Below are 16,317 nucleotides of genomic sequence, written 5' to 3'. Positions count from 1 at the left end.
GCCAGATATGTTTAATAAAGTTAAAGAGTGTCATGTTGGGTTCTGAAATGTAGAAGAAATATGTGAAAAACAACAGTCTAAAATTACGTAAGAAGAGTAAATATACTCAGTAGCATTCCAGCCCTGTAACATCTAAAAGTCAATGAGTCAACTCCTCCTACTACCATCATTCCAATATTGCATTGAAACTCAAACTTTCCACATTTGGAGGAAAAATAGAGAAAGCAGCTGGAGGGAGAACAAAAGAGAGAAACTTAAGCTAGTCAATATAACAAAAACCTCAAAAACAAAAGCATGAACATCAAGTGTAAATATTTAGTAAAAAGATTTGAAAATATAAGATATGGATTGGAAGGAAAAGACTAAAAGGGAAAGATTTAATGGGACATTTCACAGGGAAGCATCTATTCATAAAGACTGCAGTGAGCCTTGTGCTGTATGTCAAGTTGCATACTTCAATATTTGCTATTTTGAGTGTTCCGAAGTGCACTACTAGTACCTGGGCTGTGTACTAATAATGGTAAAAACTATGAGTTAAAGAGTAACGAGTTCACAATCCAATATGGCAGCATTGAAGGTAAACAGTAGTAAAGCTGTAAACTTTAAATCTGTGCTGCCACAGATTGTTTTTTTTGACTCCCTAAATACGCTGTGCATAGACCGCTGATCAGGCTTTATCCTTGAATGTCCTGCAGAGCAAAAAACACAAGCATTGTGCTGTATTGCTAATGATACACAAATTTTTCTACTATGCTAAGAAGCAAAATGAATCCTGTTTTTCGTTGTTTTTCTGACTTTACATCTGGAATGCACTCAACTCAAAAGTCACGTCATTCTGAGTTCCGATATCCGACTTCTGTCAACACTGGCTATGTGGAGGTACCACCGACCAGGAGGAATACATTTTCAGTTAATATGGTGACACTAATGCTATCAAGCTAGCTAACAGCGCCATGTGTTGTAGTCTTATTTGATATTTGTGCCAAACAACAGCCAACACAAGTGCAGTTCCTCTCACGGCCAGCTGAGGCTGGCTACAAGAATGAATCGATCCCCATAGAGTTACGTATTAAAATACTCATCTTAATACAATTAATAAGCATGTTTACAGCCTGCTACCTGCTTTCATTCTTTCACTACAGCTCACAGAGTAGCTGGTGAGTGTTTTTAAAGAAGTTGCTGTATTTCATGCAAACTAAAGGTGACTGGGGCAATCTGCTGTCAACCAACGCAATCACAAGTAGGTTTTTGCCAAGCAGACGGTGATTTCTCAGTGTTTGTCAGATGGCTTTGGACATGTCTCTAGGCCTGTGACACCCGGCCTTATTCACTTAACCCTACATTATCACCACAATTGTCAACATGCCCAAAATGGAGGAAAAGTTAATGCCATGTGGTTAGTGGTTACATGACTACGAAACCTTAATGGATACCATCAAGAGGGCTAAGTAAATCTTTTATATACAGTCCGTGGTTTATGCGCATTAAGTGTTTTTATTCCACATGTAAAATTTAAGTATTATGCGTGTTCGAAGGAATGACAAGTTGTTTTGTCTACATTATCTAAAGTACTACAATCATTGTACAAAGAAATACAATCATTTCTGATAAAAGGGAACATGTTGTGTTCCAATTCTGTTAAAAAACAAACACTGTTCAAGCAGGAGTGAAGTATACATAGTGTACTATGTTGAAGTGTACTAAAAGAAATATCACCTTCCTTTAAGAGGTTGAAGGTCAGCACACAATTGTCCTCATGTTGTGAACAAAGTTCTTTTAAAAGACTCTTTAAGTCTTTCATATTTCATGTAATTTCACTCATGGTATTATTTTCATCATTATGTTTTTTAAATGTCCTGTTCTGAAAAACCCTCGTGTTCCTATCGTTGGCATTTATGACCACCGTGACAATTGATGTGAGCAATACGAGGACATTTTTAAAAGCGAGTACTTTCCATTGATTATCTGTTTATAAAGCTACCTGCACTTACTGGTGTCCACAATAGAAAATATTAGATGACAGACCACTTTTATCTTATCTACAACTGCATTATAGCGTGTTATAAAGTTAGACCTACATGTTTATGTTCACCTTATGTATACTAACATTTATGAGAAAAAAACTGTCTGTACTTTGAACACCATAACATCTTCATAAAACAACTTTATAGCTGGAGATAAAGAGCAGAACATACTGCCAGTTCGAGATGCACAGAAGAATAACTCAACTTCCTGGAGGCCTTTTGTCTGGCCTGATGGCCCTTCCTCCACAGTGTGGGTCGTGTGCAGGGCAATGGGAGGGTGAGATTTTAAAAAAGGGGAAGGGATGAAGGCCGGGTTTCCTACTTCCACCCTTCCGAAGGTGGATCCTATTAAGCCTGCTGCTGACCAAAAAAAAAAAAAAAATTGATGTTATCTCCATCCTGTTAACATGATTTTGAATTTGGAGCCAAGCATGCGAGTCAGAAGCTTATAAACAGTGAAAATTAGGAAGAGGTCCAACATATTTGTTCTTCTTGTTAAAGTCATGTTAATATAAAAACTCATCTGATTCCCTGATACTTGATGTGGTGTCTTGGGAATTGCAATGGGTACCTATGACAGCTGTTCAGAAGGAGTGGTATTAATCCAGTATTAAATATTAATATAGCACGAGTAAATTAGTTAAAAGTTAACTGTTAATAAAAGCGTTATTAGAATGGGGACATTATGTTTATTGGGCTGCTGCTCTCTGTAAAAACAGGTCAGTGAATCAGTGGTAAAGTATTCAGTTTAAACGGAAAACAGCGCAGTGCAGGCCACACTGAAGAATTTCATTCATCTAAACATGAAGACAAATCCAGCATACCATGTACTCTTGACATGTCTAAATCCAACAACTGTTATGCAATAGTTGTTCATAGTATCTGTTATTACCAAGCCTGCATTGCCGTGCAAAGTTAGCAGACACCCCTATCCCCAAGTAGTCCTAAAATCTCTCACAGTCTGCTCTATTTATATCCAAATCATGTTATTAATAGGAAATTTGTCTGAATTTGAGTCATATAAAGTAGATTGCCAACCTTGAAAGATGCTCCATATTAATCTGTATATGCCATTAAATACTAGAATAAAACATAGTGTGTAGTTTGAACATAAGAGTATCGACTTTACAGCTGTAGATAAAGACCAGTGAAGATACCCAAGTGTATCTTTAAGGCCTTTTATTTGGAAGTGATGGCCCTTCCTCCACCTTGTTGGTTGGGTGCAGGGAGGGTGATAAGAGGATGAAGTGTGAAACATGGGGGAGGGCTGCATTTTCTAATTTTGCATTTCTGAGGATTGAGACTGCTGAGTCCAGTAAAGATCAATGTTGTGCACATTGATCTTTACTGGATTTTTGCATTTCTTTTATGCCTAAACAGGAAGGGGACAAATATAATGTTGTGAAAGCACATCAACCTTTTTTGGCTTCTAAACTGTTAAATATTAAGTGCTGTTGTAGCATTTTTTTTAACGTAATTTAAGCAAAAACAGTTTCTCTACTGTAAACGTCATAGATACTCGTATTACTTACAAATGAGCCCCAAAACTTGTCTAGTATGCCTATGTCTAAATGTCAAAACGAATGAAATGATTCTTAACTCTAAAGTAAATGATCTACTATGTTAGATAACCCATCTTAATCATTTATTTTTATAACGTTTATATTAGAACTTTGAACAGACTTTGCTTTTTCCCCCTTTTACTTCTTTACTGATATTCAGAGTCCTAGCTAAAGGCAGAAAGCAGTAAAACTCAGCTAAGCATTGATGAAGGGTGTATTCAAAACTTTTTCTTTTTTTTAGCTGAAAACTTTATTCAAACCTCACTGTGTAATCGTATTTTAATAAAATTGTAAACCCGATGACTCTAAGGGGGTGTTTGAACGGTTAGAAAACAGGAAACCCAGCGGCTGGACCCGGATATCTGCTCTGTTATGTAACATTAGCTTGTTTTGGGGGAAAGAAACACACAATTAGTCTTGCTCAGCTGAGCGCTTTGTCCAGTCATGTCCCTTTCTTTTTCCTTAGGAGAGGGAGGAGGGAGTCACGTGGGTTAGTGACTGCCCTTAACGCTCATTTGATTGGCCCCTCGAGGGCTCCTGTTGGCTCCTCCCGCAGAGAGGCGGTCCTTAACGACGTCACGGCCGATCAGCTGTTGAGCTCCACAACAACAACAAAAGAAGGCGCAGTCGGGGGCTTGAGGAGGAAACGGACTGAAAAGAAACGCCGCACTGTGACTCCCGATGTGCAGTCCTTAAAGTAACGTTTTTATATTTTATTTCTTCCGCGAAGAAACCTCAAGTTTTTCTATTTTTCGAAAAGTAACGCATCTACCTCATTTTTAAGGATTTTAATCACGGTTTGGACTCGTTTACACCTCCTCCTCCTTCTGCCGCAGGTGAGCTCTTTGTTTTCATCTCGGTGAATATATCCGGCCCCAAAGCCTCTGATTTCGGTGTTATATATAAATTGCTTGCACATAACAGCAGAGGCACTTGGTGTTTTGGTAGATATACAGCAATTAAGAAGCTAGGCTGCATTATTAAGCATTAACTGTGCGTTTTATTCGGCTTTCTCTGCCGGTGGCTTTGGCTGCTGTGGCTCTGCACAGCTTTCTGCCTTTGCTCGACTGGAGTAAGTTTATTTTGGGAAAATATTTGATATCATATCACACGGAGATAAAAGTTAAAGTGAATATGCGGTCCTGGTCCAGCACTGTGCGGGTAGAATTACAGCCTCCTCCTCCTTCTTTCCTTGTATAACCATCGAAACCGTCCAACACTCTTAGGCTGCTGTAGCTCCACATTATTACCGAATCACTTCAGCTTTTATCCCCCCACAGTCTGGAGGCCAAATCACATTAGCGCTTCGATCAGTCCATTGAGAACAAACTTAACTTGGTAATTGGTTTTTTATCAGGCAAAGGTGTCAAGTATTCCTTTCGTAATGACTATTTGCTGCTTTTGTGCTGTAAAGTCAATAGGAATCTTTGGGGGGGCTTGCGAAATAAGATGGCATCTCCAAACAATTTTTAACTATTTTCTACCGAAATCATCTAAGGTGAAGGTAAAAGCGTGCACCCTTTGAATTTAGCTGTGTATTAACTCTTGTTTGTCAGCTAATACGTGGGTAATCTGTATCTTATCCTCCACTGAATCCCACTTTATGGGGTTATTCTTAATCCCGCAGACTGCATACTGTATAGACATCTGATTTATACGCCATGCAACAGCCCGTTTCGCACTCAACACCCAAACAAAGCGCGATCTGATGTAATAGATGCATCAATTGCGCTGACGTTCAGTGACCCGTTTAACAGCATTAATCAGGCATTAACCAGGCTTTAACCAAGCCCGGGAGAGCTTTTCTTTGTGTATGGTTATTATTATAATAACAGGAATAAAGTCGTGTAAATTATTTAGGCCTATCCTGAAACGACCTACCGTAGGGGGGCAGGAGGGTGAGCAGGGGGAATGAGAAACAGGTGCTGCAGATTATCAGCCTGCTGTTGTCGGTGTGAGACAGTGAGTCAGTCAGAAGCGTTTTCTGTTTTCTGTCCCTCACAGCTGTTCGATGTTTACAGAGGCGGGGTTAGATTGTTCTTGAAAAGAAGAGCGCTTAAACGCAACACAGCCAGAGGCAATGCGTTCGAATCTAATGCGCCTTCATGGGTAGGGGGGGGGGGGAATGGGATATTTGGGCCTGTTGCTGCTGATGAGAATTTAAGTGTTTTTATCGAGTGCCGTGCTTTGTTTCCGCCTCCTACCGGTGATTACAGTTATTGTAACTAGATGTTTAAGTGTTCGTGGATAAACCATAACTTATCGTGAGTCATTTTGCGTAAGCAGAAAAAAGTGGCAACAGATATATAAAATTAAAATGTCACTTATCCACCGAGAGAGCTCGTTACTCATAACAAATGATTAGGTTGTGAATGATGTAATATAAGGCTGTTATTACAACAGTTGAGCTACTGCAGCTGTTAATGCAGTGTTCATGTGTTGCATAACACACCTATACATGAAGTATGATGAAATTGCTTATCATATTTGCCACACTTTCTTCAGTTTACACATATATTACATGTAATGGAAGTCTTATAGATGATACATTTGCATCTAGCACCATCGTTTGTTTGTTTGTTTGTTTGTTTAGCCATAAGTAATATATATAGGGCTATTATGTGTCTCCTTATGGTTTAAACCACTCCCACCACTACCTTATTCCCGTGGGGCTCTTAACCCTGGTCTGCACTTTGTCAGTTGGACAGTTAAAAGAGCTCATTTGGACAGATTACAGGAACCTGAATTTGTCGAGTGAAGGCCAAAATAGAGGGGTGGGGGGTCAGTACACTTGGCTTCAATCTGCTAATATCGTGCCAGTGGGTTCCATTTACACAGCAGCTGTAGGGTGACAGTGACACTTGTGACTTTTCATTTCTTTCTACTTTCCTCATGTGAAAGGCTGTAGTTAGGCCAACAAACAGGCTGCCAGCCAGCTGTGCCTGTACGTCCTCTGAGCACAGCAGATCCTTTATTTGCACGTGAATTAAACACAGACAGGACATCTTTTTTCTCCGCTCGTTTCCTTCAGATCAATAACTGAAGAAACCGCAGCTGCTGCTCATGACCATCAAGTCTGACAGGAAATTAATCCATCCCGGAAATTTGTGCAGCTAGAGGCGAATACTAACAGGCTTGTCATTAAAGTCGTTCTTGTGTGTGTGTGTGTGTGTGTGTGTGTGTGTGTGTGTGTGTGTGTGTGTGTGTGTGTGTGTGTTTAAACCATTTCTCTGGGAAGCCCTGGTGTGTTTTGAGGCTCTGTCCTTACATCTTTAATGAGGGATGAGGATGTGAGGCCTTGTGTGTAAAACCAGCACCTGTAAATGTTTATAACAGAATCCTCATGTTTCTCTGCCTCTCAGGGCTTTTTTTTTTGAAGACTTTTGCACTCACTGAAGCGATCCTGACGTTGAGCGATGTCCAGCCTGCACCTGCTGGCCCTCAGATGATCTATGACCACAACTTATTGATGCACTTTAGCACCTTTACGGAGCCTTCCCCCTGCTGTGAACCCCGCAGCTGATGACCAAAGCGACCGCAACGCCTCCCCGCCGTCGCCCAGAGCCACGCGCCTCCCTCAACCCCTCCCTCATCCTCACGCCCCTGCAGGACATCTCAGGATGTTCCAGAGGTTCGCCAGTGCTCTCTTTGGGGACGATGTGGAGGAGGTGAGTCGAGGCGGCAGACCTGGGGACGGCAAAGTGGAGGAGACAGAGGAGGAGGATGAAGACTGGATCCTGGTCAACTACCTGAGTAAGTCTGATTCTCACAAGAACCAGTTAATGGTTCAGAATCTGTAATCAGCCAACACCTTGCAGTAGTACCATAAAGTAGAAGGTAAATAAACTTTTTGACATGCAGCAGTGTTTTTAGAACAACTTTGAGACTTGCTTAACTTGTTCAGCTGTCAGACAATGCATTTTTGTTCTCAAAACAGTGTAAACTAAACTATGAAATGAAAGCTGACTCTAGCAGGAGGACACGGAGGAACAAAGGGCTCAAGCAGAAATGTTTTATCCAGCATTTCATGATATGGCATATGTGAAAACTTTGGTTTAAATAGGTAAACAAATTAGAAACACACACACTTCAGATATATGCATAGCAAGTGTTAAATGCCATGCATATATGCCAAAAGTAAAAAAGTCAATCAGTTTAAGGAAGATTAGAGCAAAGTCCACCCCCTGATGAAGACGGTGAGTTCAGGAAAGGCTACTGAGCTAATCCAACATGGAGCAACCAGCTAGAAAGACAGTGTATAACTTTAGAGTTTTGTAATGGCAGGTAAAAACCATGCCAAGTTTCCAGTGCAGTCTGAGACCATAAAAAGATTCCAGTCAAAACAGACACGACACGACACAGAGGAGTTCAACAAGTCACCCACCCACACACTGTATGCAGAAACATGACACGCTGCAGTGACTCCCAAATGGCTCTGGATGATTCTTGGCACAGCTTTGGTTTGGTGCACTGTTAACCCACAGTGGGTCTTAACTTGAATTGACCCCCCCCCCAAAATTCCATAACCGTGTGAATATTTCTGGCACGAGGGCAGGTGAGAAAGAGAGGCTGTCTGACTCACTTCGAGCTGGAGGGGGTGAAGAGGTTGGATGTCAGGCAGTTTATGGGCAAGTCAACCTGCAAACAGGTCAAACAAAAGTGCCTGGAGAACCAGATGAGGTAAAAATAGCTCCCAGTGCTTCCAAGAGGTAAACGTGGATGGGCAGAAAGTTGCCTTGAACATCCCTTCACTATAAAAACACCTGGATACATCATATCTGTTTCTCCATCACAAAGCTACACCATGCTATGTTTTGTACAAGGCTGTTAGAAGCTCAGTGTATTTGTGACTCAATGTTTTGTTGACATTTTCTGTCAGGTTTCTCATCAGCTCAGGCTTGAGCTGATTTAAAGAGGACTTATTATTTATTCTATTACAAACATTTGTGCTCTCAGATCTGTGTGGTGAAAGAATGGCATTTGGGTTTTATCACATAAGTAAGCATGTCAAGAGCAATATTTTAAAAATAAGGTTTTGATGGCCTGTCATCACTCATGCATATTATCAAGTGTGAACACAGGCTCATGAATGTGCCACACATAGTGTCAGAAATGAGTAAGAAGTAATAATGTTATAACAAAGTATGGCTTGAACGTTGCAAATGTGGTTGAATGAGGCCAGGAGCTGAAGAAGTCTGGTTAAAGGTGATGCTGTCTGTTTGCTCTGCTGATGCTCTGAGCCTTTGTGGTTCATGGAGGAGACAGGGTTATGTGGAGGTTCAGCTCGTCCTTTCATAATCTGGACTGACCTCATTAACCTGATGTACAGTGAGCCCAAGTGTACAAAACACTACCTGCACCCCATTCTAGAGCTGGAGACCTGTTGTCTAGTTGACACTGCATACCTTGAGTTGCTGTGTTTGCAAACGCCTGCAGCCTCTGCAGGAAGAGATCAGCAGCTGATGGGGCTCGGACAGTGGGGGCTGTCCCGCTGCTGAGAGGATAAAGTGAGAAGATCAGCTGCTGCGAACTGAGTCAGCACCCTGCAACCTCTCTGGCCTGTTGTGGGTAAACAAGGACTCCTCTGTGAACTCCAGGGAGTCAGAGCCACTGGGCGGTATTAATGTCACGTGTAGAAATTGAGCTCCAAACACTCCCTCACATGCATGGAAAATAAGTTGCAGTTTAACAGTAAACAGTGAGAGCACTGAGGTCAGAGGAGTTGGCCGATGAAAGGGTGGAGGTCAAAAAACCTTTATCTTCATCCTGTGTGTTTGATGACCACTAAAACATTCTAATAATCACGTTATTTACAAAAGTAAGGCCCCATCCTTAAACAAAACTGAAGTCAAGCAGAGATGTCTGCTTTGTCGACACAAAGTTATTTTTAACATCCAGTCTGCTAGCTTGAGATCATGTTGGCCTTCCACCTCACAACTTCCTGTTTCTCTGTGAATCATTAGAAGCTGTGGCTGGATCAAAACAAGAGCCCGACCCGCAGCTTTTGGCAAGCCTCCAGTTTTGCATAAGATAGTTAGCAGCGCAGGATGTATGCGTGCTTGCTGCACACGATGATTTATGTGAAAAAGAACGAGCAGTGGTGGCGTATGCTGCTTCTTGTAGAGAGAGCTTAGGTTGCTCTCCCTGGGGTTAACAGCAGACAGACATTTTTGCAAATTCAAACAGAAACATGCGTGCAAGCTGTGGTTCGTTGGGCATGCAATGTTGAGCTGTCAGGCTGTCAGCCTGCTTGCAGCTGTTTGGCTGATCAGCTTCCAGAAAATTATTGTTTACATCTGGCAGGTTCCCTTCTGCTGCGTAGCCAAGCCACAGTGCCGCCTGCTGGTACACTGAAGACATTACACAGGCATTTCACTTTAAAATCAAAACAACAGCTGGAACAGTAAATGACCTGTTGCATAAAGGAGACTTAGATTTATGATGTCTGTAAACCAAATGGTCTGAGATCTCATAGAGAAACATTTTGGAAAAGCAGGGCGCAGAACATGTTTACGAAGAAACGCTGTAGAGAGAGGGACGCCTATTTTTGAATCTCTTTTCACTGGTTTGTGTATAACCAATGTATTTTAAGTTTATATGAAAACTCTTTCCACCACTGAAAAACAACATAAACCAAAGTTTCGGCTTATTATTTCAACACTGATTTTGGTATCTTAAAATTTTGATTTATTACCCCAAACTTCTGTGAAAATAACTAAAAAATGAGAAATTAACTTCAAGTTAGTCAAAGTCCAAATTTTGAGATAATGACCCAAGGTTATTTTTAAAAATGTATTTATGCTTTTATTGCTTTTTCTGTTTTTAGTTGTGGAAACAAGCTTCTACAATTTTATGACATTCACCACCACCACCTCCTGAAGGGTCAATACAAAACAGGCCTTATTGTTTGACAGATGATGGCTTAAAGATGCTCAAAAAGGCACAAACACTGTCATGAGGCGCAGTTTGGTGACTCAGAGTAGCAGACACCTAGCTTCCATAGCAGCTTGTGTCCTCACACACCTTTTAGTCAAAGCAGCCTTAATAATGAATAGGTTTAAGCTTTAAAAGCCTGTTTTTGTAACAGGCTGTTCACATGACTGTTTCTGCTGTAAAAGTTGCCTGTAAGGGCATGTGGTGAATGACTAGTACTTGGTACTTTTTTAGATCCAGGTGTTACTTTTTTCATAAGAAATAAAATCTGATGCGTCTCTCATGAGTTTTTTTTTTTTTTTCAGATTTTTTTTTATCATCAGACTGATAAATGAAAATATAATTCATTCCATTAATGACACCTTCATCTCACCCGTTAGCTGAAGCCGGCTCCAGCCAGTGTAACGATGGCCACTCAGGATCCACCGTCATCCAAGATGAAGACGAGGAGGTGGAGGCAGAGGAGGATGAAGAAGATGATGAGCTGGTGATGATCCCCTCGCCCATGGGCATCCCACCCGTCCGTTACGCCTCCTGCACCTCCCTCAACTCGACAGCTGACACCGACCCGGACGGCGGTCCAGATGAAGATGAGGAAGATGAGGAGAGTGGGTTTCTGCGTGTGGACACCCGTTCTCTGCAGGAGAGCTGGTTTCTTACCCCCCCACCCTGCTTCACCGGGCGTAGCACCTTTCCCATTGTCCTGGAGCCCAGCCCTCTGGAGAACCTGCTAATCGAACACCCCAGCATGTCCGTCTACACCCACCACAGCATCCCACGACTGAACCTTGACCCCCTGCCAGCAAGCTCACATGAGCCGGAATTGAACTTTTCGTCCGATGAGATGACTGCGAGCCTGACAGCCTCAAGTGGAAAGGAGAAGGCCAGAAGAACGCCAGATGGCTCTCGTCACAGGTAAAATCTGGGCTCTGTCCATGGATAGAAATTTCATCATCATTGGAAAATAGATTTCAAGCCAAATGGACAACACTTCAAAGGCACCACCTTCGCAATAGAAGTGTCCCTGTTGTCAGCCATTTTTAGTGTTAGCTTATCCAGTCACAGGCTTTTTGAGACATTTTAATAAAAATAATCCACTAACTGAAAGAGCACACACTGTAGCAGATACTTCAAAAAAGCTCCTGATAATCGGACATAATTCTAAACCAATGCATGTTCTGAAGCAGCTGTTAAATTACTTTGTGCGTTGTACTAAAAAATCTGCCTTCTTCTGAATACTTCTGCCTCCTGCAGGCCAGAGGTGGCAGTTTCACAGCGGCGCTCCAGTCTTCACTCCTCCTGCTACGCCGCGGCGCTCTCTGCTCAGGCCGGCCTTGTGCAACAAAGGCCGGGAAACCCCACCCAACGCACCCAGCCCATGTCCCGCAAGGCCCTGCGACGCCTCAACCTGCTCCGCCCCCCAAAGGCCAACACCATGCACCTGCACCAGCCCAGCCAAAGGCATCTCAACTTCTGAGACATCCTTATCACTATTCATCATCATCATCGTCATCATCATCATCAACCTCAATACTTTAAGGAGTACGGGAATGTAACACTGGCCACCCACAAGCATTCATCTCTGTTTTCTTTCTTCTTCTCAATAAACAAACACCAGCAGCAAGTTAACTACGTCATCAGGCACCACTTACACACCTCACACCTAATTTCTCCTGAAAGCTGAATGGGTGGTGAAATTGGGAAGGTGGCTGTTGACTTTTTATATCTGTAATGTGGCCAGTGAAGACTTTTTCTCCCTCCCTCACTTCACTCCCCGCTTCCTACTCCTCTTCATCCATCCTCCATCCTCCTATGTATTGATACTGAGAAGAAGGGATATGTAAAGGTCATAATGTTAACCCCCCTCCCCTCCCTTTTCACAAGACCATTTCTTCTTCTATTTCTTCAGATCATTGTATGTCCAATCACAGAGAGAAACAGAGGTCATGATGACTTCTCTTTCTTTTCTTTCTTCTTCTTCTTTTTTATGGTCACCTTAATGTGTAGAATCAATGCTGTAGGTCACTTTACTAAGTGGCAGGTTCACTGTGCGGCAGGATGGTCTGGTGGTGTCACTTCAGGGTCTCACAGTGGGACTGCTAGTCATCGAGGCAACTTTTTGGGCTGAATGAGGGCAGTAGGAGACATTTCAGATCCTAAATGACTTGAACATAGACAGTGCAGCTGGACAACGTTTTCATTTAATCAATGCAGGAGTATTGGAATGCAGTGTTCCCAATATGTTGCCAGTGAAGGGCTGTTCACACTAGAGGATGAAGTTTAGGTGGGTTTAAAGGAAAAATTCCCTTTATGTAATCTCACGTGCTTATAATCAGTGATCTGTACTAAATGCTCTGTTTGTGTCTTGAGTGACTTCCTGCATTTTAGAGGAGAACAGGGTATGTCCATAACAATTGTAGGAACAGAAGCTCTGCTTTATTACAGCTGACTTTAATATAATCACACCTTTTTGATGGTGAAAGTTTAAAGCTTTATAACATCTTTATTACAGAAGAAAAGTGCAACATTTTGAGCCTCTTTATAAGTGCAATACAAATTCTCTTCTTTTCATAAAAAACACGGTTCTTGCTGTTATGTTTTAATACTAAGCGCTTCAGCCAGACTTAAACACGTGCATTCAAAGGTTCTCCTGTGAAACTGGAGGGTGTGTTAACTGAAAACAGAGAGTTTCAGCACAATTAGAATCATGTCTGACTGAAACCTAACTATGTACTGTAGCTGCTTTGCCTGTTAGTCCATTTTCTGCTCTCGTACTTTCAGACGTAGATTTCTAGTTTCTGTGCTGCGGTTCTCTCTGTGAGTCACTTTGGTTGCAGAAGGAACTCCTTCAGTTCTCCCAACCTTATGCTGTGTGTGTTTGACTGACTATTAAAAAGCTACGAAAACACCACATTTGAAGCCAGTAAAGCAAAATACAGCTGTATTAAAGCCTTTAAGGGTATTTTTCCTTTAAGTTCCTGCTTTTTGAGCTCTGCAGCACCACCAGAGATGAAAAACTTCCATGTTGCTCGTCCTGCAGCTCCAGCTGAACCTGCCTCTGACTTTATAATTCAGTACTTTTCACGATATTTGTTTAAAGGAGAAAAAATGGAAAAAAATGGAAAAAATACTGGGTTAAATATCACTAAACGCCTTGTTTTAACGGTAGCTTTGAGATAAATAGAAATGTTAAAGTATGTAAAACAAAACAAAAAAAAACTTCCAAAAATATTTTTTGAAAAGAAAAAACAAATTACATATCAGTATGAAGTTGGTATATATGCGTCTATGGTTTCTTGCTTAGGTGTGTTTGGTTATGATAGTGTGCAATCTGTTGCATGGTTGTAGAGTTTTGTTAGTGTCATGATGGTGGGAAAAAAAATTGGATAATTATTATTTTCTTTCTTTTTTCTGTTTTGTTTTTGTTCTTAAATGAATCTGCAGTCCACTTCTCAGGGTCACAACCAATCACCTTTACTCTTTAGGAAAATGCAGATTTACTTGACGGCTGATGATTCTTTGTGTGTACTCGGACTTTTTCCAGCTATGTCCCTGCGTGCTTTCCCCCTGTTAAAACCTTTGTGAGAAATAATCAACTTCTTGTTTAGTGTCACAGAAACGTCTTTTGGTCCCGGGACTGTGAAATGAACTCTGACACTGTCAGTTGACTGTTGGAAATCCATCAGGATGGAGAGAAACTGTTGGTTTTTTTCAGCTATGTTTATATATTTTGCTCAGCTGTACCCAACATGGTTTTAGAAATGTACCTTATGCTATTTTAACTGTTCTCTTTTCCATGTTAACGTAGTTACATTTCGTTAAATATTTAAACCAAAAAAAGTAGCAGCGATCTTTAATCTCTCCGTAGTTTTATTATACTGATGTCCTTTTTAAAAATTGTTTGAGTGTTTGATAACAGCTCTTGGTTACGGTGCTCTAAAAGGGTAGACTGTTTAATGTTTTAATGTGTCTGCTGTAGGGATAAGCGGAGCCCGGGCCGAGTCGCCACACTGCAAAAGTTGAGAAATAACCAACCTTATAGAGTGACTAAAACCTATGGAAGACCATTTCTGCCAAAAAAGACTATTTAAATATATATAGGGTAAACAGGTTTAAACATGTATGTTTGTCTGATGTTAAACAGAAAATCTGACTCTGGCAGAAAGTTTGTCTGGCAGAAATCGGCAACCATTTTTGTGTTCTTAAATAATTTCAGAACAGGTGAAGGACTCTACATGTAACTTCACATTTTGCTTATTTACCAACTTTTAAAAAAAATGTAATTTCCTTACACACATCAACAGAAAATTACTAAACTGTAAATTTGCCTAACGATGATGTTTTGGAAACTGATCCTGTTCTGAAGATACAGATATGCAGTGTGGTATGAACACATGTTATGGAGGAGAAAAGATTCAGTCACTTTTAATGGAAACTGTTGCAGTGTGGTCTTTTAATCGCCTTGTAAACTTGACTGGATGTCTCTAGTCAAGTTTCTGGGAAGGTAGCGTTGTTAACAAAGCCCTGTAAGGCATTTTTGTTATTTACTGTAAATAATCGTAAACGGTAGTGGAGTGGATCTCTGGTGTTTTCAAGCTTTTTTTTTTCTTGTCCTTTCTCGAATGTCTCTCTCTCTCTCTGCAGTTGAGTTTTGCTATCATGAACGATGTTATTTTTTTTTGAAAAAGAGAAACTTAAAGACAGAAGGGATCGGAGGTTCCTCCTGCTGTCAGGAGCCTTAAACGATTTATTTGGGTTTTTTTGTTCTCTTGGTTTTTTTCTTAAGCATCTGTTCTCGGCTCATCTCTCCATCATTAATCTAACAGGGATTTGTAATGCTTTTTGTTCAATGCCTTGAAATTTGTGGATCACGTGCCTTCCAGGTTGAAATGTTATGATGACAATGCATCAATGAAGAACTTGAACTCGTTTTTCTTTTTCTTTTTTTTTTTTTAACTTTTTAAGTGGACGTAATAATAAATTAAAACACACAGACAAACATCAGAAACCAACTATGCATCATTCGGAGGAAGCTCATATGCTCTCGCCACCACCATCCGCCCAGCCCTTGTACAGCTTTTATAATGACTCGACAAACCAGACAGAATGATGTAGCAAAACCTCTTTTTTCTCCTATTGTTTTATTTGTAAGTGTGAAGAATATTTTATGGCATTTTTCCACTAAGTGTTAGACTTTTTGGGTTTTTGTTTGTTTTGTTTTGTCATTTTTTGCTTTTTTTGTGTAGTTTACTGGAATAATACTGCACTTTGCCAAAAAGAAAAAAGGTGTAGGAGTTTTAGGGTTACCTTTTTATTTATCAACATAACTGGTTTCCTTTGTATTTTGGATGTTTGACAGATTAATTCACTCTGTTCTGATATCAGAAACAAAAAAAAAAGCTAATTAAAAGTGGGGTCATCTGTTTTCAGACTGTAATAGTTAATACATGTGATCTCTTATTAGCCTATAATAAATGTTTTCATACACAATTGTCTTGTCTTTGTCTATTTCTTTAGCCTCAGTTTTGCTTATTAATACAACAACCAAAAACAAAGAAATAGCACATAATAGTGCAAAAGATAACTTCATATTCTAGGGGGTGCAGTGGTTAGCACTATTGCCTCAGAACAAGAAGCTGCTGACAAGTGACTGATGGTTTTTTTCAAACTAGTGGCAACAGACGGACAAAATGCACAAACTGATGCTTGTATCCACCTTTGAAATAATATTACAAGTATCTGCTACACTACTATATTACCAAGAGCTTTAAGTATTTCAGTCTAAATTTTAATCCTAT

General features: G+C 40.7%; 1 protein-coding gene across 1 annotated transcript; it reads left to right on the top strand.

The window, feature by feature from the left end:
• The first annotated feature begins 4,195 nt into the window (after nt 1–4,195).
• Nucleotides 4,196–16,009, top strand: tp53inp1 (tumor protein p53 inducible nuclear protein 1). The gene is made up of 4 exons (XM_031745915.2): nt 4,196–4,422; nt 6,949–7,339; nt 10,900–11,434; nt 11,774–16,009. The coding sequence occupies exons 2-4, from the start codon at nt 7,207–7,209 to the stop codon at nt 11,994–11,996; spliced, it is 891 nt and encodes a 296-aa protein (XP_031601775.1). The 5' UTR covers nt 4,196–4,422; nt 6,949–7,206; the 3' UTR covers nt 11,997–16,009.
• The last annotated feature ends 308 nt before the right edge of the window (nt 16,010–16,317 follow it).

This window comes from Oreochromis aureus, linkage group 11 (assembly GCF_013358895.1).
Source record: "Oreochromis aureus strain Israel breed Guangdong linkage group 11, ZZ_aureus, whole genome shotgun sequence".
NCBI lineage: Eukaryota > Metazoa > Chordata > Actinopteri > Cichliformes > Cichlidae > Oreochromis > Oreochromis aureus.
The sequence above is the reverse complement of the archived record's forward strand: the minus strand, read 5'-3'. Positions and strand labels throughout refer to the sequence as shown.